The sequence below is a fragment of the Lutjanus erythropterus genome, chromosome 13 (genome assembly GCF_056507025.1).
Source record: "Lutjanus erythropterus isolate fLutEry1 chromosome 13, fLutEry1.hap2, whole genome shotgun sequence".
Taxonomy (NCBI): Eukaryota; Metazoa; Chordata; class Actinopteri; order Lutjaniformes; family Lutjanidae; genus Lutjanus; species Lutjanus erythropterus.
The window spans coordinates 5,176,586-5,199,778 of NC_139329.1; the positions used below are offsets into that span (position 1 = coordinate 5,176,586).

The window sequence follows — 23,193 nt, forward strand, 5'->3', positions numbered from 1 at the left end:
TCTCAGAAACTTTTTATTATCAGGGACCAGTTATGGATTGGAAATAGTATATATTGCATTAATTCAATATTTATTTTCTTGTACATGGCACCATTTCCTCAGGTCAGTAGCTCTCAACCAATTTGATAGTGATATTGTCCACATCTGACCACTAGTGTGTGGCCATAAATGATAAGCACCTAAAACTGGTTGTTCCTTTACAAGTTGTGTCATCTAAAGTGTCAGAGGTCTAAAGAAGTAAAAGTATCCAGTATTTCACAAGAAAAATGAAATGTTAAGACTGGTTCCAAATGCTTATCCCAGTCATGTTCCGGTCCCTCAGATTTATCTTGGGACCCACTAGGATACCACTGGATAAGGAAAACAGCGTAATAACTTAAGCAATAAATAAGAAACGTTCTACTCAGTACAAAATAAGCCATGTACCATGCATGTGGTGAGTTTCTAAAAGGGTATTTAAAAGAGTGGTTTAGATAATCAATTTGAGATAACACTCTCAGAATATAATTTCACGGACATACTCTAGGGGTGTAAACATAATTGTCAGACTCTTGTTGGATGGTTTAAAATTAAGCATAGTAATAAAACTAGAAATTTTCAAATGACATTTTGAGTGTGCCTGATGCTCGCTGCCGACTAGTATCCCTACCATTTTGCCAGAAGTATTACTAGCAGTAGATGTATCATTGAGGTTGCATGTGTCTGTGTGCACATGCATGCACTGTCACACGTGTGTATGTATATGAGTGAGAGTGTATGTCAATAAAAGTTCCCTTACAAACACAAAGAACAGCTTTTGTGTGTGTGTGTGTGTGTGTGTGTGTGTATATGAGAAGGTGTGTAAGTAAGTGGGATAGAAGAACAATGTGTCTGACATTAAAAATGTCAGTAGGCAGCCATGGATATTAGACTTAGAGTTAGACATTCAATTAAGCCAATCACAATCAGCCTTGTCAATTTCTGCCCAGCAACCATGAATGGACATGTATGCACTGTGTAGGCAAGATGGGTATTTCATGAATGAGTGAATGAATTTAACATTAACCAGCTCAAACTTTGAATTTATTATCAATTAAAAAAAGACTGCAGTCTAAAATGTCCAAGTTGGACACAGAAAGACACAGACAGAGACAGACAGAGTGGCAGTGTTTTTAAACTGTTAATAACTTCACACTTTGAGCTGCTTCAGGTTGTAATTCTGTCTGTATGAGGTTTTAACTGTCAAAAAGCTTTAGTTCAATCCAATCCACCAATCAGAAGACAGGACCAGCCTCAGGTTGGTAAAACTGGCCAATCACCTGTATGTTACAGCACAAAGAAATTTGAATACTGAAAGCACCAACCTGAAGCAGATCAAGGTTTGAATTTATGAACAGTTGAAATAAACTGCAGACAAAAATGTCAAAATTGGTCATTTTAAACTGTTAATAATTTCAAACGTTGAGCTGCTTCAGGTGTAATTGTCTCTGTATGAGGCTTTAACTGGTAAGAACTCAGGTTGGTGAAATTGGCCAATCACATGTGTGTAACAGCACAGTCAATTTTAAATACTCCAAAGAAAGACAAAAATTGAGACAACATACCTCTCTAACTGCAGCAGTTTACAATAATTGCTACAGCTAAAAACCGCATACGGTGAGTGAGAGGACAGGTTGCCGAATGCAATGGTGCAAATTTTATTCCTGTGGTATGAAAAATGTGGCCACCACCACGATGGAAAAAACTGGAATCATCTGCTTTCTTCCAGAAATTTTGGCTCTTGTTTAACATGGGAGTGAATGGGGCAGTTGGTTGATCTTGTTGTCCTTTTAGACCTTGGCCAACCAAAACCATTTTGCTTCAGCAGTCACACCTCTGTGACCGGCACAACTTTTCCTACAATCTGATGTACAATTTGTGTATGTTGAGAGAACACTGTGGTCATGAGTTTAAGAGAAAATGTCTATTTGATTTTACAGCTCCTCTCCACTGTAGTTCTAACAACTGCACACAATACACACCTATTATAAAGTCTGAAACAGACTGAAAATCTCCCAAAACAAAAACTGTGATTTCATTAAAACCGTCGTAGCTATGAAAATGCTGTTTACTGTGAATAAAGGCCACAGTCTGGTGAACCATTCAAACTTTGAATGACCTTTCTACATTAAACTGTGGCGAAGCCGCATGGCATCAAAGGGGTGATTTTTGAGTGTTTTTCACAAAAATCCTATTCACTTTGAATGGGAAATTTTTTGCAGTTTTTTGCGATTTTCATGAAAATGGTTTAGCAAATCGTTAACAAAAGTCATAGCACACTTGTCCTGATTTTTCCACATTTTGATGTGCTTTTCGTGTACAAAACGGTGCAGGACTAGTTACACGCCGAAAATCCAGCAGAAGAAAAATAATAATAAGAAAAAGTATGGAGGATTATATATAGTGTGCCTCCTCAGGCACACTGAATAAAAAAATGATGCAGCAGAAACACTCCTTATGTTCTTATTCCTTGTCAAAATTATATTTTTTTAAGTGCATGCACCAAGTCAATTTGAGGCTGATGCGAATGGAATTGTTTATGTAGACATTTGATCATAAATTGAAGTAAAATGTTGTCCTGCTAATGGTGAAGTCAGAGGACCACCAAAGTTATTACAATTCATAAAAAAATGAAATGGAACCTGATTCTAAGAACTTTTAAGTTAGTCCTAACCTATTAACTAGTCTAAAGTAATCCAATAAGACCTTCAGCTCAGGCCAAAATATAAAGCTGTTACAGCACCACCATCTTGTGGATTTGTGTTCTTTTGCTGCTTGTGCATAGAAGGCTACATGACATCTAAAAATATAAAGAAAACCAAACAAAAACAATGTGCTTCCAGCCTAGTGTGCATAGAGTATTGATAGAAAAATATATCAAAAAGTTTCTTTTTTGGTTTTGAAAGTATGAAGAAAAAGATTTGAAAGAGGAAGACAATATTGAATGCTAAGCGATGTAAAAACTTGCCTATGCTTGGACTCTTTATAAAGACATGGATGGCCAGTTTGTTGGGGGTTAAAAGATCTGAGACGTAGCTTGGAGCCAGGCCTACATGAACCGTAAAATTAATGTGAGAAATTGGACTAAATCAAAACTAATTTGGGTAATTGGATTCTCGGATGCGTATTCAGTTCTCATTAAAACCTTGGCAGTAGAATATTGCCTCTGAAACTGAGCTCAGATATCTTATTGAAATAGAAAAACAGGGTGGCACTCCAGGTGAGATCATATCAAAATGTACTGAAGTCTCAGTGTCATCAAACAACCTAAGCAGTGCATTGTTTGTGAATCTGTGTATGAGTGACTCAAAGCCTTTGTAAACAGAGTGATGATGGTACTGGAGGATAATTTTAGCTTGTGTTCATGGCCAGTAACAAGCATTCTGGTTTGTCTGAGGACAGTTCACTGACATCATAAAGGCAGCCGTTGGTTTCTCGGTTTAACCGACAGATGTAGCTGTGAAAAAAGTTCCCATGACAACAAATAATATAACCAACATACACAAAGATCAGTTAAAGATTTAAGTTTTGAGATGGACCAAACACAAGCGTTTTAGATGAAAATCTCCAGTCCCCAGCTAGCACATTTTCTTTCAATCTGACAAATATTAGTGTTCAATGTGATTTTTAATGTGCTTTGTGCCGAACACAGCAGCACTTAACAAGAGCACCAAGTAATCCACATACTTCCCATAAAGACGGAGGAATGGAGGTGCAATGAGAATGAAATCTGGACTGATTTTTTGTTGTTGTTTGTTTTGTCCTTTTATCAACTATGATTTTCTTCAATGCCACATTTTGTGTAAGCTGAATTCACTCGGTCCGTTTAACTGGTAGCAGCAGGCTGTATTTCATTATCTCTTCAGTCCAAATAATAAAAAAACAAAAATCTGAGCTGAGTCATATAGAGTAAAACAAATCTGGTGCTAGTGTTTTTTGTCACCACCCACCCCTATCTTTCTTGTTTTGTATCATTTTGCACCTCTTTGTGGTCATTTCTTGTCTCTTTGTCCTTGTGTTTGTCTCTTGGTAGTCGTTTTTTGTCATTGTAGTTGTTTTCTCTGTTTTTGCCTCTCTTTATAGTGATTTTACATGTCTTTGTTGTTATTTTGTGTCTCTGGTGGTTTTGCATCTCTTTGTAGTCCTTTGCCTCTGTTTGTGGGTGTTTTACATTTGCAGTTGTTTTGTGTATACTTTATTTATTTATTTATTTATTTGACAGGGCATTTTTACATTTAAGTAAAAAATGCAACCGATGCAATGTACATAGGGATAAAACGCAAGCTACAACACTCTAAATCAGACATAGACAGACAAACACTACACACAGTAATAAAGACAATGACTGAAAATGAAAAAAACAACCACTAGAAACATAACTGAGATAACAGCGACTATTTGCAGTAATTTTTCATATCTTTGCAGGCATTATGTGTCTTTGTGGACACTGTCTCTTTGCTTTGTGCCTCTTTCTCTTTTGCATCATTTTGTGATCTCTTAGTGGTTGTGTGTCTTTTTGTGATGTGCAGTTCCTACATCCACAGACACAGCAGAAATGTGACATTTCCTTCAGTTTATTAACCTGAGTGTAGACATAGACACAACTTTATAAAATCAATAGCAACACATTTAGTACAAAGATGCACAGCAATACACATAGCAGTTGTTTAAGTACACAATTCAGCACTGCATAAAAAGTACATTAAAAACATGTCAGAAACATTGGCTTATCAGAACATAAACAGCATCATATAAATATACATTCGATATATATGCATATCAGAAACTTCTCTTCTGCTTCCACTCATTAAAACTCAGACACTGACAGCCTTCTCTCATACTTTCTGTGCCATGTAACACCTCCTTCCGTTTCAACAGAATCTCAAAATATTTACAAAATCTGATAAATACATAATTTGAGAAGAAAATAAAACCATGCGTATGTGATAATCAGCGTCCGTTTGTAAACAGTGAGTAGATATTGGCAACATGCAGGATGAACCAAAGTCCTTTGAAATCAAAGCATTTTGCAAAAGCTAGCAAAATGGCCCCATATTTAACAACCTAATGAGTTCACACCATATCCCACATCTATCCTGTGTTAGTGCTACAGTTGCCACTGCTGTATGGCCTCACCTCCTCTGTGTCTGTCATCTTCAAATAAGCATAGTGGAGCATTAAAACCTGCCTCTCAGACTACTGGTAACCAGAACTTAAAAACCTGACAGGGGTGATGAAACAGTGCTCTGTTCGGTCTCAGACTGAGCACAAATGCAAACAGCCTTCATCCACTACCTGAAAAGGCTCCATATGACAACAGGAGGTATTTAACCACTGATATATTTCAGCTGAGAAGGGACTGTACACCAAGGAGTTCTATGTATCACATGGTATCAATCACAAGACACACACATGCAAAAAATAAAACAAAACAAAAAAACTACATCCTGATATATCAAGATATTTTTCATGTCTCTACAAAAGGCCAGTGTTCTACCTGCATATTCATACATATCCATATCATTTGGAGACACCTGCCATCACTGTAGACATGCAAGGTCTTTTACACATCATAATAGTTCTGTGCGCTGGAAAGCCTAAAGAAACAGAAATATCACTTCTGATGGATTCACACTGGATATTGAGCAAACATTCTTTAACCAGTAAAAACTTTCCAAATATAATGGCAGGGATGTCTTCAATGTTTGATTTTTTTTTTCTTGTCCACGACTTATTTTTGTTCACAGCTGATATACACACTTTCATTCTGTTGTTGTTTGCTGTTAACGAGAAGAGAGGTTTTGTTGAGCTATTGTACAGCATGTGGGCTCTCGTCTTTGGGGCGTCTCACTCCGGTGCCGGATTGATGGGTGGTACATTCCGCTGTTTAAAGTACTGGGTGACCTGCTGAGGCAACTCCGCCAGGACCGACTTAGCGAGGGTCTCCTTGGGTGCCTGACAGAGAAAAGAGCGAGAGAGCACGTTCACTTCTACAAAAACAAAAAGCAACATGAATTTTAGAATAGTGTTGAAAAAAAGTTGTTGAGACATTCATTGGCTTGCTACGGTTCAGGTTTCTTCTATTACACTTGTTCAGTGCATTCTCACACCATAAACATTTTTGCTGGCATTCATCTTTTGTTTATTTACCGATGTCATCAGTTTCAGTCACAAATATCAAACATACTTTAAAACAATTTTTGATAACAGCTAGCAGTGATTGGATCTGAGGTCTCAAGATTAGAATGTTAACATATTAGACACTGATCTCTACAAATAGATATATTTCAGTGTTCTGGTTTCTGTTCTGTTCTGTAGCCAGTATGTAATCCAATTACTGCTGACCAGTCACATTTTAGTGGGCTTTGCTGGCATGCAGCTTAACAGTTGGTGTGGAGAGCAAAAGATGCAGAACACATTGGCAATCACGGAATCCACCTGTTATTGGATTTAGCTTTTTATTATACACATTTTTTAATTTATCTGCATTCTATATTCAGAAATCTGTTTATCGAGATTAGCTTACAACTCCATTCTTACATCTCAAGTTGCTAATTGGACTGTAAACAATGACCAGCACACAGAAGAGGAAGTCTTGATGTGGATTTCCAATATATGTTATCCGCTGACTACACTAGAAGCCCCAAAACACTGGCCGTTGCCCCCAGAGTCTACATCATCATCAGACAATAGCCCATGGGTTCTGAGATTGATCAGACACTATGTGATTTTATCTGCTGACTGTCAATACCAACTGACCTAGAATGGACAGACCTGGGGCGTGTACTACAACGCAGGTTCAACATACCCAGGATACATCACAGTGAGCCTTTGCACAAAACCTGTTCCACAAAGACATGGGTTTCCCAGTTTGGTGTGGAAGAATTTAACTGGGCTGCACAGAGCCCTTGACCAGAATCCCATCCAACATGTTTGGAATGAACTGTAATGCAAACTGTGCCCAACATCAATGCTTGACCTCACTGTGCAGATGTGGCTGAATAGGAGAAAATCTTTGTAGCCAGGTTTTAAAATCTGGCGTAGTCTCAAACCAGTGGGGAGCACATATGGGTGTAATGTTCAGGTGTCTATATCCATCTGGCCATGAAGGGGATTTCTCACATCTGGCTCATAAATAAGAATGACAGGCCTCATGCAGGAACATTTTCATATTCTTATCTTAACATCAGATTCAGCAAGGGGTTGCAACTTCAGATAACTGTGTAAATGATCCACCTGTGCACATGCATGAGACGTGTAAATTAGTATATTTACTGCCCCAGTAATGCCATATATAAGGCTACGTTTCCTGACCCTTTATGCCAGGAAGTTTTCATTCATGAAAATGACATCAAAGAGTAAAAAAGAAAAATGTTTGGACTTTGAAGTTGCGCTTTCAGAGATGTATAAAGAAACATCTTTTATTTTAACACAGTGCAATTGAAGGACCTACTAAAGCAAAGAATGGGACAAGGGTCGGGCTGCCGTGGAAATAAAGAGGAAATGTCTCAATTTGAAAATGGGTTCAAAGAAAAAAAAAACACCTTGCCACAGCAAGGGGCAATTGATGACTGCACAAGTTCAAGGGGAGGTTTTAATCACAGAGAACAGGATAAGTGCGGATGTTCCCATGGATAGCAACTTCATAAACTTGCATGTGAAAATATAGGGCAAATTCAGCCGACAGTAATAATAGATCATTAAAATAATGATGTTGGGCTTTATGTGTAAATTTAGAATTATATTATAATTTGAAATGCAGTCAAACAGGATATGTAGACATAAGTGTAATTTATTATTTAAACTCAAATGTCTTCACACTAATAAACAGTTACTAGTGATAACAGCAGACTAACTGCCCATGACTCTTACGACAGGTCTGGACCAGTTGGAAATTGTGTTCTAAGATTAAAATTCAAAATACGAGAATAGACACCATTTTAGAACAAATCTGTTCATACAAGTGGTTCTTGCATGAGGCCCAGTGTATCCACATTATCCACACAAGAAACTGATTTCTTAAATAACCCGTCTGGCAGGGCGTCAAAACAGCAGGTGGAATTAAGATGCTTCATTACACTCTTCAGAGGTTTAGTATTGGTAGCACAGAGGGTCTAGCCAAATCTAGCCAAATTGTCTCTGCATTTGATGCAGTGGTCTGGTTCCGTTGTTTGACGATGGATTATGGATTTGTTAGATTCTTAATAGTAAATAAGCTTGTCTTTGAAGTTGCCATAGTGGATCTCAAGACTCCTCTCTTTTCTGACTTGTGACAGTTGAGGTGTTTCTCCACAATGCATTCTGCTTACTTGCAAAGGTTTTTACTTTTTCAGGTGCAACAGCATCCATAACTTTCTGAGTTTTACAGTCAAAAGTCTTCTTCTTCTTCTTCTTCTTCTTATTATTATTATTATTATTATTATTATTATCATTAGTATCTTATTATTATAATTATTACTTTTGTTAACCTTATCGACATAGACATAGCTTCCATGAAATCTGGTTTGTACAGAGCCCCCCACAGGTCTTTCCTCTAAAAAAAAACAGACCCATGTGACTCACATGTAAACTTGTACTTTACAAATCAGTGCCCACAGTTTAAAGAAATAGATTTGCAATCTGTGCAAACAAATTGCAAAACCATGTACATGGAATCTAATTGCAAATCCATGTCCATGGATATGTAAACCTTGCCTACAGTTTTGCAAACTGTTAAGAGTACAGATTTAAACATGGCTCTTTCTTGTTTCAGCTGACACCAGGAGGCTCTGTAGGTTTGTGTATCATGAGAAACTGGCATATCAAACAAAACAAAACGAAACAGTCAGATAGGTCTATGACAGTGATGACAGTGTTTAAAAATATCAAAATATGTGCATGTGTCTCCTAAGTTTCAGTTGAACAAATGAAAATTACAACTTAAACTTTGCCCTAAGGTTTTTACAGAGAAAAGAAAATGAGGTCCCTATTCTTTGAAAGAAAATCTGAGAGGACAATTGGCTTTTTCATATTGTGTTTTTGACTGACTGTCCATCTTGTACTTCAGATGACATTTTGTTTTCTGAATAAATCCTGCTAGCCTTGCAGCATTACTCTTTTTGGTTATTATTCCTTTGTCAATCAGAATTATTCCATTTTGGTCATCGATGAGACTAATACCTTGATGTCTCTTAGTTTCCTGCAGTTACAAATCATAAAAGGTCTGATCTTTGTGCCAAAACAGACCTTTGAAAATGTAACCATATATCCAAACTGTATATTAGTGAGGTGCTCATTCTCCATACAGGTCCTCTCAGGTCAACAGAAGAAGGGCTCTTGGATGTGCCCCACTAAAAGCTCAAGACTCAGAGTGACTGAATTTTTGCTTCTACATTATGTAACAGTCTTCAAATTTCTTCGTTCTAGATGTTTATTACAATTTTATTGATGCAATATGGCTTTGATTTGTTCTTATTCTTAACATTTTTTAAAAAGCTAATAAATTCCATTACATCATATCCATGCCTTTCAGAGTATCAAACCACTACAAACTATTATGAGGATCAAGAATAATTCATATCGAAAGTTAGCCTGCCAATATTTAATCTTTTCGAATCACTCTTATGACTACATTTCCTTTGTCTCAGATTTCTCCCTCTTTCTCTCTATTATGTCTGTTGCTGTCTCTCACCCTCCCACCAACAAACTGGAATGAAGCCAGCAAACACTGTCTGTTCCTCCCACTAGAGAGGAAGTCAGCTCGCCCACCACCAGCCCACACATACAAACCCACACACAACATTTACAAAAATGACTAAAAATGCCTCTCATACACAGCCTACAAATGTGCACACACAAATTAGCACTCAACCTCAGCATATATATTCACATTAACACTTTTGTTCTGCATGTATGCTCATCAACAAAGCACAACACACACATACACACAGACACTCATAATGTCTCTGTTGAGTCTGAGATAACCAGGCAGCTCTCCTCATCTAGCAGACTCGGTATGTGTGTAGTGAGTGCACAGCTACAATCTGAGTAGCAACAGGCTGCCATTTGGTAACACACTGACACTCAGACAGCATGATATCACGTCATTAGAGCTAAGATGGAGTCAAAGCGACACTGCATATCACATCAGCAAGTCGAAACATTAGCTTAAGTGGCATCCTAGCAAATGGTGAGTGGCAGAAGTCAAACTTCACTGAGATCTCTATGATTGTTAAACTGAATGATTCACCACAAACTCTCTTCCATTTAAAGAGATGATTTTGTATTTTGTTCTGAATCCTCATGTTTCCACGCAGTGCTACTGAGGACACTCCAAAGCTGTAATGTAAGTGTAGTGAATTAAGTACTCATACTTGGGTATTTTTTAATTGTTTGTATCTAACTAGCTACAAACTATCTAGCCGTTTCCTTCTTTCTTTTTTTGTTGGTTTTCATTTTTTAACAGCCTGAGACCAATACTCACATTACGGAAATCCCTGAAAGGGACAAACTGCACAATGTCCCGAACAGCCTCCTCTCCTGTGTTGGACCTCAAAACGCTGGCATCTCCATCTAAGAACTCCATGGCAGCAAAATCTGCGTTGCCCACACCGATGATGATGATGGACATGGGTAGCTTAGACGCCTGCACAATGGCATGACGCGTCTCGTCCATGTCGCTTATGACACCGTCTGTTATAATGAGGAGAGTGAAGTACTGCTGCAGGGGGGGAGAGGGATGGTAGAAGGGAATAGATGGGGACAGATATGGGGGAAAGAAGACACAAAAAGGCATGAGAAATCCCATTTCCATGTGATGTCAATGCTAAATCTCAAATCTCTATAAAGTTACTTGAAGAGAAATTTACATTTAAAAAAAAGGAAACAGCAAAAATCTGTTACAATCATGATTTTGTTGTCAAAAATGGTAAGCAGAGTGATATAGTGTTGTGGAAGGAGAGAAGGAGGGCTACGACAAAGAAAGAGACAAGGCAGAACTGAAGAGAAAAAAAAAATCAGTAGGACATTTCAGATAGTGACAGTGACGAGGAGACAGGAGCTGCACAAGGGAGAGAAAAATAGAAACCAGAATGAAAGCTTTTCAGTATTACAGCAAGTTGGGCTCCATTCATATGACGGAGTACACCATCTGTTCCTGGAAAAAAAAAATGAATCCAGTTATGAAAAAAGGAAGAGATGAAAAAAGAAAGCAAGGGGCACCCCAATAGCTCAGTTGGTAGAGCATCTGCCCCACGTACTGAGGCTATCAGTCCTCTGCAGCAAGCCTAGTTCGATTTTAGCTTGTGGCCCTTTGCTGCATGTCATCCCCCCATCTCTCCCTGCTTTCTTGTCAAGTCTTCGGTTGTTCTCTCTAAATGGAAAAATGCCCCAGAAATATAAAGAAAAAAAAGGAAGAACAAATAGTGAACAATTTGCAATAAATCATGAGGGAAAGGTGTCTCTACTTGGCACAAGACTTAAATATCCTGTAGCATGTCATGGTTTGGGATTCTGGTTGGTTGTTTCCTGTTTTATTTTGATAGTTTCTGTTCCTCCCTCATGTGTTTTGGTTTTACTTCCTGTCTTTGTCTGTGTTCCCTCCCTTTGTGATCTCTGATTGTTTTCACCTGTTCCTGATTGCCCTCACCTGTGTCTTGTTTTCCTTCCCCTTCCTAGTGTATTTAATCCTGTGTCTTGTCCTCTTCCTTTGTCGGTTCATTGTTTCTCTCACTTGCTCGCTTGTCCTGGTCTCCGTGCTTTCCAGTGTTCCCTAGTGTTGTCTTGTTTATGGATTTTTTGGGTTTTTTCTCCTAGCCTGTTTTTTGGGATTCACCTGCCTCGTTTCATGTAAGTTTTGTTGACCCTTGTGTGGATTAAATATACCTTTTTGAACTGCTCTCCTCTGCCTCCTGCATTGCCTGCGTTTGGGTCCTCCACTTTGTCAGCCGTAACAGAATGAACCGACCAGACATGGACCCAGCAGATTCTTTTGTGTCAGTGGAACTGGCAGAGGAGCTTAAGAAGACTGTTGAGGAAAGTGGCCAGCTCCTCTCAGCCATTCAGGGATGCACGGATCCCAGGCGTAAGCTTTTTCTTTATTCATTAATTGAAAAGACCGTGTCGTCTAGACCCAGACTTTGGATTTTCCCCCCAGTTGCTCAGCTCCTAATTGGACTGGGTAACATGAAGAGGGAATTACAGATCTACCTTGATCTATTGGACTCTGCTAGCCAAGAACCACCTGCTCAGCCTGCTAGCTCTCCCCCCACTCCAGCACCTGAGTTGGCCGGCTGTCAACCCACAGGCCTCGAGCCTGTAAGTTTGGGGCCTGCACCTCAGCCAGTCAGTGACCTGCCTGATCCAGCCCCTGAGTTACTGCCTGGGAGGCCTCCCAGACGCGGGCGTGGCGGTCGCCGGCGTCGTGCCTCTCAGCTGCTCAGCGTCCCCGAGCCTCAGTTGCCCAGCGTCCCCGAGCCTCTGCTGCCCAGCGTCCCCGAGCCTCTGCTGCCCAGCGTTCCCGAGCCTCAGCTGCCCAGCGCCACGGAGGTTTCGCTGCCCTGCAACCCAGCCTTCATCTTCCCTGTCCTGGTGGGGCTGCCGCCACCATCTCCTGTTCCGGCTGGGTCGCCCCCGCCGTCCCCTCCTGTCCCGGTGGGGCCGCCGCCACCATCTCCTGTTCCGGTGGGGCCGTCGCCATCATCCCCCCCTGTCCCGGTGGGGCCGCCGCCACCATCTCCTGTTCCGGTGGGGCCGTCGCCATCATCACCTCCTGTCCCGGTGGGGCCTCCGCAGCCATCCCCTGTTCCGGCTGGGTCGCCGCCACCATCTCCTCGTGTCCCGGTGGGGCCGTCACCACCATCTCCTCGTGTCCCGGTGGGGCTGCCGCAGCCTTCTCTTCCGGCTGGGTCGCCGCCATCATCTCCTCGTGTCCCGGTGGGGCCGCCGCCACCATCTCCTCGTGTCCCGGTGGGGCCGCCGCAGCCTTCTCCTCTTCCGGCTGGGTCGCCGCCATCATCTCCTCGTGTTCCGATGGGGTCTCCGCAGCCTTCCCCTGTTCCGGCTGGGTCGCCGCCATCATCTCCTCGTGTCCCGGTGGGGCCGCCGCCACCATCTCCTCGTGTCCCGGTGGGGCCGCCGCAGCCTTCTCCTCTTCCGGCTGGGTCGCCGCCATCATCTCCTCGTGTTCCGATGGGGTCTCCGCAGCCTTCCCCTGTTCCGGCTGGGTCGCCGCCATCATCTCCTCGTGTTCCGGCTGGGCCGCAGCCACCGCCGCTGCCGCAGCCATCTCCAGTTCCTGCTCCGGCTGGGCCGCAGCCACCGCCGCTGCCGCAGCCTTCTCCAGTTCCTGCTCCGGCTGGGCCGCAGCCACCGCCGCTGCCGCAGCCATCTCCAGTTCCTGCTCCGGCTGGGCCGCAGCCACCGCCGCTGCCGCAGCCATCTCCAGTTCCTGCTCAGGCTGGGCCGCAGCCACCGCCGCTGCCGCAGCCATTTCCAGTTCCTGTTCTGGCTGGGTCGTCTCCAGTTCCTGCTCCGGCTGGGCCGCTGCCGCGGCAACCGCAGCCGTCTCCGGTTCTTGCTCCGGCCGGGCCACCGCCGCAGCCGCCGTCTCCGGTTCCTGCTCCGGCTGGGCCGCAGCCGTCTCCAGTTCCTGCTCCGGCTGGGCCGCAGCCACCGCTGCTGCCGCAGCCGTCTCCAGTTCCTGCTCCGGCTGGGCCGCAGCCGTCTCCAGTTCCTGCTCCGGCTGGGCCGCAGCCACCGCTGCTGCCGCAGCCGTCTCCAGTTCCTGCTCCGGCTGGGCCGCAGCCGTCTCCAGTTCCTGCTCCGGCTGGGCCGCAGCCACCGCCGCTGCCGCAGCCATCTCCAGTTCCTGCTCCGGCTGGGCCGCAGCCACCGCCGCTGCCGCAGCCATCTCCAGTTCCTGCTCAGGCTGGGCCGCAGCCACCGCCGCTGCCGCAGCCATTTCCAGTTCCTGTTCTGGCTGGGTCGTCTCCAGTTCCTGCTCCGGCTGGGCCGCTGCCGCGGCAACCGCAGCCGTCTCCAGTTCCTGCTCCGGCTGGGCCACCGCCGCAGCCGCCGTCTCCAGTTCCTGCTCCGGCTGGGCGGCCGCCGCAGCCATCGCCACAGCCATCGCCACAGCCATCGCCACAGCCATCGCCACAGCCTCCAGTTCCTGCTGTGGCTGGGCTGCCGTTGGAGTTGTCGCCACAACTGCCACAGGAGTTCCACCTCCGTCTTCGCCAGCACAGCCGGCCGCCTGCTCGTCCGCCAGAGGGGTCCCGCCTTCGCCGCCGGCCTCCTGCTCGTCCGCCAGAGGGGTCCCGCCTTCACCGCCGGCCTCCTGCTCGTCCGCCAGAGGGGTCCCGCTTTCGCCGTCGGCCTCCTGCTCGTCGCCCGTCTCCAGAGTGGTCTAGCCCTCGCCGTCGGCCTCCTGCTCGTCGCCCGTCTCCAGAGTGGTCTAGCCCTCGCCGTCGGCCTCCTGCTCGTCGCCCGTCTCCAGAGGGGCTCTGCCTTCGCCTTCGTCGCCGGCCTCAAGAAGGGCTCTGCTCCTGCTCTGCCCTGCACCCGGGCCGTCCGCCTGAGGTCCCTACCTCTGCCCCGCCCTCAGGCCGTCCGCCTGAGGTCTCCTGCTTCGCCTCTGCCCCGCCCTCAGGCCGTCCGCCTGAGGTCTCCTGCTTCGCCTCTGCCCCTCACTCTGGCCGTCCGCCTGAGGTCTTCTGCTTCTCGCCTTCGCTTCGGCCTGGCCCTCAGGCCTTCATGTCTGGCCCCTGTCCAGTCCCCGGGGCCTATGAACTCGGACTTCTGATCTTTGTTGCCAGGCTGGGTGCCTGAGATTGTGACTGATTTTTGTTTTGCCCTCCTCCGGACCCCCTCCGCCCACCCTGCTCCTCTTGGACTCTTTTTTTTTTTTTTTTTTTTTTTTTTGGACTGAGTTTTGATTTAGTTTATGAAGGGACGTCTGGGATCCGTCCCTTAAGGGGGGGGGTACTGTCATGGTTTGGGATTCTGGTTGGTTGTTTCCTGTTTTATTTTGATAGTTTCTGTTCCTCCCTCATGTGTTTTGGTTTTACTTCCTGTCTTTGTCTGTGTTCCCTCCCTTTGTGATCTCTGATTGTTTTCACCTGTTCCTGATTGCCCTCACCTGTGTCTTGTTTTCCTTCCCCTTCCTAGTGTATTTAATCCTGTGTCTTGTCCTCTTCCTTTGTCGGTTCATTGTTTCTCTCACTTGCTCGCTTGTCCTGGTCTCCGTGCTTTCCAGTGTTCCCTAGTGTTGTCTTGTTTATGGATTTTTTGGGTTTTTTCTCCTAGCCTGTTTTTTGGGATTCACCTGCCTCGTTTCATGTAAGTTTTGTTGACCCTTGTGTGGATTAAATATACCTTTTTGAACTGCTCTCCTCTGCCTCCTGCATTGCCTGCGTTTGGGTCCTCCACTTTGTCAGCCGTAACATAGCATGCTGTAATCAATACGTTATGCATAATGGATGCATAAAAGGCACATGGGGCCACTGAACTATTTGAGTACAAAAATTTGTATCTGTATAAACTGGAATAAGCGGGAATGTTTTTCATGGACTGGAGATGGACTTTGCAAATGGCACTTATCCCATTTATACGCATATTTACTTAGCACTGTCACAACAGCCAGCCCTGCAATGAACTGGTGACTTGAACGGGGTGTACCCCGCCTCTCAGCTAATGTCAGCTGGGATAAGCTCCAGCCCCTCATAACCCTTCAAGAATAAGTGGCAACCTAGAAATATTTATATTTTAAAAACTATAATGGAAAACATAATTGGTTAGGCTGTACAGAAGGATACAATCTATTTTTATTTTCATACAGTATTTAATTAGACTAATTTAACAATTTTGTTTGATCCTGATATTATTCTTATTTCTACAGTTGCTTGTACAGAAAGGAAAAGTATAGTCTTATTTCAAGCAACATAGCACGACACTGGTCTGCTTCACAGCAGTGATGTAATCTTTGTTGTTGTTCTGCATGTGTACAAAATATGAGTGCTCCCAGCAGCTGTCTGGAAAAAGAAAACATTCAAAAAGTATATTCAATTTCTCCCACATTCAGCCAACAGACCCCCCTAAACTTTACATGCTGAACCTCTAAATGAACTGCTTGATAACCAGCTTCAAGATATGCTTTATCCAGGATCACCAATGACCCACAACAGTGCATGAGAGGGAAAACTGCCATTGAAATCTTAATCAGTGACCACCACAAGATGCTCAGCTTGTGACCCAGGATGAACACAGCCAGGGTGTTGGTGAAGCCGAAAGGCATTACCAAATAGTCATATTGTCCAGTTGAAGGCCATCTTCCATTCATCGCCCTCTGGATCCAGATCTGGACCAAGTGGTAGGCGTTGTGCAAATCCAGTTTGGTGAAATGGTGCATCCCACCTGCATGGATTCAGCACCCCCTGGCTGTGGCCCTGATGTGATGCTGGTGGCTGCTGGAGAACCTTGTGACTGGGTGGATGGGCAGCAATCTGTCCTCCCCTCTTGCGTTGCTCCTACTTCCTCATCTGGAAGTCTATCCACTCTAGAAGTCAGTTTGATTAATCCATCAAGGGAGGATGGCAAATCAAAAGAAACCAGTTTGTCCCTTGTATACTCCACTAACCTATTCTGGTAGGTGTTGCACCGAGCCACAGAATTCCAGTCACTTAGGCAGGCTCTTGTGTTAAAGTCAATGGCATAGTTCGCAATACTCTGGTTCCTTTGACTCACCAAACCAAACTGAACACCTTTTGTAGCTTTGCAGAGGAAGCCAGAAAGGAAGAGCAGGCTGCGATTGTGTCTCTCCCATTCCACGGTACCCCACAGTTGCACCATACTGGACCCTCAGGATCTCCAGCGTAGTGCTCCGGGGTCCCGCCCGGGGCTCTGGTACAGCTCCTGACAGTGCGGGTGCTGGAGCAGTGGAGCAGGAGGAGTAGCTGCAACTGCCAGCTGGATCAGGGCTGCTGCTCCCTGCTGGAACTAGGTGGCTAGCATCGGTAGTGCCTGCTCATGGGCTGTTGCCGACAGATGTGCCTCTGCAGAGGTGAGTGGCCAACAGCGCCCCGTGCTGCTGGAGGACACCCTTGATCCAAGACATGCGCTGGGTCCCTGACTAGTCAGATTGTACTGTCATGGGTGGTGGTAGGATCCAATTGTCGCACCCAGGAGACCAGGCACAATTGGTAATGACCTTTAATGCCTATCTTATTAAGTACACAGCTGGGCAGGTAAAGCAGCACAAAGTACAGTTCAACATTCCAGCAGTGAATCTCCACAGAGTCTCTGATTACCCGGTTGGTTCGGCAGGCTGAACCGGACCAAGAAACAGGTGAGTGGGTGGTGATGTTTGCCTAATCACACAGTACAGTTCTGCTATAGGCAGCAGTAGTGTAGAAGAGCAGACAGAAGACATAATTGTGGAAGCAGAGCATCCAGAACCAGGTAAGCCACAGTCCAAGCAGACAAACAAATAGGGGACAGGCAGAAGGTAGGCCGAGGACAGGCAGAGGCTTGAGAGGCCAGCAGGTAAGTACTCACAGGATGCACACACAAAGGCAAGTGTGATGCCACAGTGAAAGTCTCTGGATCACAGCCAACCACAGGTAAGCAGACAGGAACACTCACACTGTAGCATCATCATTGGATGGTAACACCAACCAGCCACAGGTGAACAGGAGCCCAGGATGCAGAAACAGATCTCAAGGTCAAGGAGAGAATGCTGGTTCATTTACCGGGATAGGTAGGTCAGAGGCAGGCAGAGCCAGCAACAGGAAATCAGTCCAGAATTAAGTGCTAGTGAGTCTTGCATGAGTGGTGAAGAACTATCTGGCAATGAGTGACTAAGAAGCATGGGCTTAAATACTGGCTTGACTGGAGATGAGAAGCAGCTGCATGCACAGGTGAAGGGAGTTGGCTGATGAGGAAGGAGTGGCTGGCAGCCAGAGAAGCATGGAGGTGGGATATATTGAAAACTACGGAATGGGAGCTGGGTGACCAATAACGCAGAACTGTGACACGCCTCATTTCACTTGTCAGAGAACGAATTCTGCTGCCAGTTTAATAACATACCACAGGTGGTTAAGTCCCGACTCTCATTTAGTTATTTTGTATTTATTATTTGCTCATATACTGTATGCAAAACATTTTGCTGGATATTCATTCATCCATCCATGCAGTCAGCATGAATGAAAATGTGAAATATTCGGAGAGGTCAGAGGTCAGATTATTAATGTGGTGTATTTTTTTTTTTTTTATCTATTTTTTTCAGCATCACAATGCTTAATGTTAAAAAATGTCTGTGATAGGACTTTCATGCACTTGACTATTTGACAATGGGACAGCCCTAAGCCCATGTGGACTTACTGGCGAATTTCAAAGACATTGCACAAACACAATTGACTGTTTATAGGAAATGGTTACACAGTTACTTTCGGCAAAGAATGCACTAATGTTTGATGGAGCTCTCAAAAAGCCTGTTGTTGAACTTGCTTCTTGGTCGTTTTCTGATAGAAGGCACATCATATACAGACAGAAACGCTCACAAAGAACATACATCAGTTCTGCATACTAGAATGTGAATGGTCACCCTACAATAAGAACAGACAACGTGAGGACACACACTGACTTTACTCGGAACAAAATCACACTTCCATGTTACACACGCAGACGCACACACATGCAGGGAGGGCTCTGAAGCCTGTCTCTTTAATGTGCTAACAGCAGCGCTCATTAGAGAATCATTATCACACAGACAGACAGGGTCGCTCACACACTGGGGCAGGCACAAACTGCACTGGCCTGTAGCCTATGTGTGTGTCTGTCAGTGGCAGAAGTGTGTTTGTACCCAGTCACACAGTCGGCAGTCGCAGGTTCTCTCATTATCTGAGAAACAAGAACACTGAGCACAGAACAGCAGCCGATTTGTGCAGCCTACAACCTGCCCGCCCACTTACCCCAGCGCGCGCGCACACACACACACACACACACACACACACACACACCAGTCTAACTACAGTATGTGGTCCACACGTACTTCTGCTGCGTCTGTCAAATATCATTGTCTGTTACTCCTTCCTATATCCCACCCCTGTTTGAACTCACTGTAATATGAAACAAGAAAAGGGTCTGCAATCATTTCCTTATAGAAACAAAGGGATTCTGGCACACACCACACAGAAGAGTACAATCCTTTGTGCATTTCGCTCATGTATTTGTTCTTCACAGGGTGACAGGATACAATTAGGGACAAAAAGCACCGTGGGAGCATAATGATACCCAGCTACTGCACTCTCTTCAGATTTAGGCAGGAGATGTGCCAGGGGATTACAAGAGGGGACATGTACCATTTGTTGAAAGTTTGTAGATCCCAAGCTCCTGAGTGAGTGTCATGCGTCTACACATTTCTTTTGCATGAACGATTCCGGTGGAAACTTTACACTGAGCCCCACAAATAATGTAATTCCTCACCTGAGTCTGGCTGTTTGTTGTCTAGCTGCCCTACAGATATCAGCAATATGTGCAAGACTTCTGTTTTTGTCCCTACTCGTCTTATTTAAGCTGCAGTGCAGGCATGCAGCCTGAAATATGAACAAACCATCAAACCACTGGAGTGCACAAACCAAACCAATGGATGGGGACAAGCTTCAGCTTCAACCGCACAGCCTGCTGCTTCTAAAAGGATTGCTTCTTTTTGTTATGGAATGATAACTTCTGTTTGTTTTGGATTGCTAGCTAAGAATTTAAAAAATGAAAAATGCAATTAGAAATTAAAACAGATGTACTGGCTTGATATGATTCTCCTGCTGCACCATCGTGGGTCTTACTGAAGTTGGGACCCAGGGCCTTTGACAATACTAATCACTGCAGCCTCACTCATATTTGGGTCCCCAAGTGACTGATTAAGAGGCTGTGTTAGAGCCACAGAAGTGACTAGTCTCTTAGCAGCTCAAGCCGAGCCAAGCACAGACAAGGTGAAAAATCTGTGCAAAATCAAGGAAAAACAGGTGTGTTGAAAGCCAGATATTTAGTGTGTTAGGTTTACACCAATACACACATAGCACTATGTAACATGTGGCACTGTATTCATTCATTCATTCATTGAAACAGAGGAGCAAATTGTGGCTTTCATTTTTCTGGGACAAATCTAGCATCAAAGGATATCAATAATAACAAATAAAAAAAAACATTTTGGCATCTGATAAGTTTTCCACATGGACTCCATATTACCTGATTGATTTCTGTGTGGTAACACAACCTTTTTGTTTTGTTTGTCAACACTGCTATTGTTAATTCCTATTAACAGTTCCTATATTATGTACCACAGCTAAAGGAATACTGTATCACTTCCTACCAAGAAAAGCTACCAAAAAATAAATCTGTCTTGGGTGTGAGACTGAGCCTTAGGCTTTTTCTTAATTTGGATTTTATGTGTTAATGCCTCACACACAAAATCCAGTGGTTCACCACATGGAAATACAGCACGCTGAAATTATGGCACTAGAGGAAAAGTCAAAGTGATAACAATTTATCCTGAGGGGAACATTAATGTGTGTGTCAAACTGTACGGCAATTCATCTAGTAGTTGTTGAAATGTTTCCCTAACAACCACAAATGTGAACCAGTGCGGTAGTGCTAGTGGAAATCTCGGAGGATCATAATAATCGTTAAGATCATTCTCTGTCTCAAATTTTCTGGAAATTCATCCAGTAGTTGTTGGGATAACCAAAAGTGATGGACTGACTGACCAAGAGTGCCATCCCTCGAGCCTTACCACTACCATACAAGAGTCAAAAAATGTGAGTGGAGAGGAAGAAAACTAAAGATAAAGTGACACAGAAAAGGAGAAAATGAGATGGAGGATGCTTCCCTATTATGCTGTTAAGGCCAAAAATGTGTGAAATGCCTGGTCAGTGTCTCAACTGAAAAGAGGTGTGAGATGGAGGAAGAGAGGGCAGAAGTTGTCACTCCAGTCTGTCACCCTCCTCCCTGACACTCTGGTCAACATGCCAGGGCTCCGAGCCAACAGATGCACACACTTGTTTGTCCCGACAGCCATCAAGCTGCTAAACAGAGTAGAGAGATTGTGAGTATAAACTCCCCTGACAGGCCCTCACTTCTGACTGCTCTTCTACTACTACTACTGATGAGTTACTCATATTATTTAGTGGTATGTTTGTGTTATCTCATTGGAATTTGCTCTATAGAATGATTATGAGAACCAATATAATCAAACATTTTTGTGGCTGGGAATGTGCACTAAACGGTTAAGGATTACAGAAGCAGTGACAGGAGGCAGAGAGGAAGAGAGGGTGGTGTCCCAGTGTCCTCAGAGGAAAAAGTATGAATATACTGACAGAAAGCAAACTGCCACAGAGAACAGGAATCAAGAAACCAAGGAAATTATTACTGGACAGACTTAAAGGGAATGGTCCAGTACTAGTAGACAATGGGAATCTCCTGATGCTGATTTGGCACCATGCCGGCTAAAGGTAAATCAGAGAACAAAGCAAGTGATGTATCAGATGATGAGAGAGAGAGAGCACTGAGAAAGGTACAGACTCTTGCAAAGAGATGAAATGAAGGAGAGCATTATACAATGTGTCAGTTGTCAGATCATTGCCAAGGAGACGAGCAGTAGTCTTTGAGCAACAAGAGCAGGAATTACAATGCAACTTTAAAAATAAACAGAAGAGTTTGAGATACTGTAACAAAATGTGAAAAAAGAATCTGAGGCATCAAACTACTTTTCCACAGATCCACAGTTGTGGATGTCTTTTCTTGTATTCAGTCTTTTAAAGGTTTAGTTTGGATTCACTGACCCTATCCATGTAAGACAACCTACTCCTGTGTTTTTTTTAAATTATTTTGGGGGCTTTGGGGGGGCTTTAATTTGATAGTACAGACTGAAAGTAGGGGAAAAGGCAAGTGAGTTATCAGAGTGCCCCACAACTTCTGTGTCTTCTTGCAAGGTAAAATTACTGTTTTGTCAAAGGAGTCTGGTGGCGTTGGAGAGCACAATATAACAGCTTATATAACAGATGCCCAATGTCAAAGTAAAGCGGTGAAAATATTCAAAATATATACACTTAAACTGCCACTTTTGGTGGCTAAAATACTTTTTGCAGCTGATCCTGTGCACAGCAGTACATTACTTAGCTTTGTATACCAAACTGGGTATGTGCCAAACGCCATCCACTGTAAGTAATCCACTGACCTCGGTTCAAAAAACCTTAACTGTCACTTTACCCCTTTATGAGTAAATGCAGCATAAAGGTACCCAAGAACATAACAGCAACTGCCATGGCTGATTTCTTGGTTGGCAGATTAGTCCAATAGTTCAGTCTACACCATCTAGTCCACAGGAACTTTCTCTTCAATTTCATTTTAATCCCAAAGAAAGTAGGTTTGGCAGGTAGGAATTAAGCACAAAGGCCTCATAGGCATTAAAGCAAGATAAAATATATTTATAACAGCAAATCAAAAAAGCAGCAGGTAAAAACAAAGAAAAAAACACTTCTACCATCCTGTATGAAAAAGTGGAAAAAGTCCAAACCCATATAAAATATAGAGCCAAATAAATTCCCATGAGCATAAATCCCAACTGACCTTTGACTGTTTTCCCACATGCCAAATTTTCCATTTGAGCATAACAAACCTAAATATCTAACAAGCAGATCACCATTTTCCTCAGAGGCTCCTTTTTCGGTCATGACCTGCATATATATTAGGGGGACTGGCACAAAATATGCCAATATCAAATATCCCCAGATGATGAAGCCTATTTTGTAAGCCTAATTTTGTGGCCATTCCTCCAATTATTCTCTAATTCCCTTAAGACAGCCATCAGTAGCATCACAGAGGGTACATGCATTTTTAGTATACGTCTGAAAAATGAGCATGTAAACCATTCATTCATCGGTCTGGTGTGCCAACAGAAGAGGCTGTTCTGACAGATTATGATAAATGGCTGGCGGTATTTATGCATCGATTTGTAGTGGTCATGGTTAGGGTCAGCAGCAGTGTGTGACAATACACAGCTAAACTGGGATACTTCCGGTGTATTTGCAAATGTTTTACGTACTGTTTTATCCATCGGGTCTCCCCTTTCTTGTCTGCATTATACAGGTCCAACTGAGAAATACCTACAACAGGGAGAGGCAGATAAAAAGGTAAGTTGATTTC

At 43.8% G+C, this 23,193-nt stretch overlaps 1 protein-coding gene across 1 annotated transcript in view; it reads right to left on the minus strand.

Moving 5' to 3' along the window:
- Positions 1–4,574: 4,574 nt before the first annotated feature.
- Positions 4,575–23,193, minus strand: part of cpne2 (copine II) — a 57,466-nt gene continuing 38,847 nt past the window's right edge. Inside the window, exons 15-16 of the mRNA XM_084733788.1 lie at positions 10,481–10,717; positions 4,575–5,973 (exon numbers count right to left, since the gene is read on the minus strand). Of these exons, the coding sequence (XP_084589914.1) occupies positions 5,866–5,973; positions 10,481–10,717 (345 nt within the window). The 3' untranslated portion in view covers positions 4,575–5,865. The remainder of the gene's footprint in view (positions 5,974–10,480; positions 10,718–23,193) is intronic.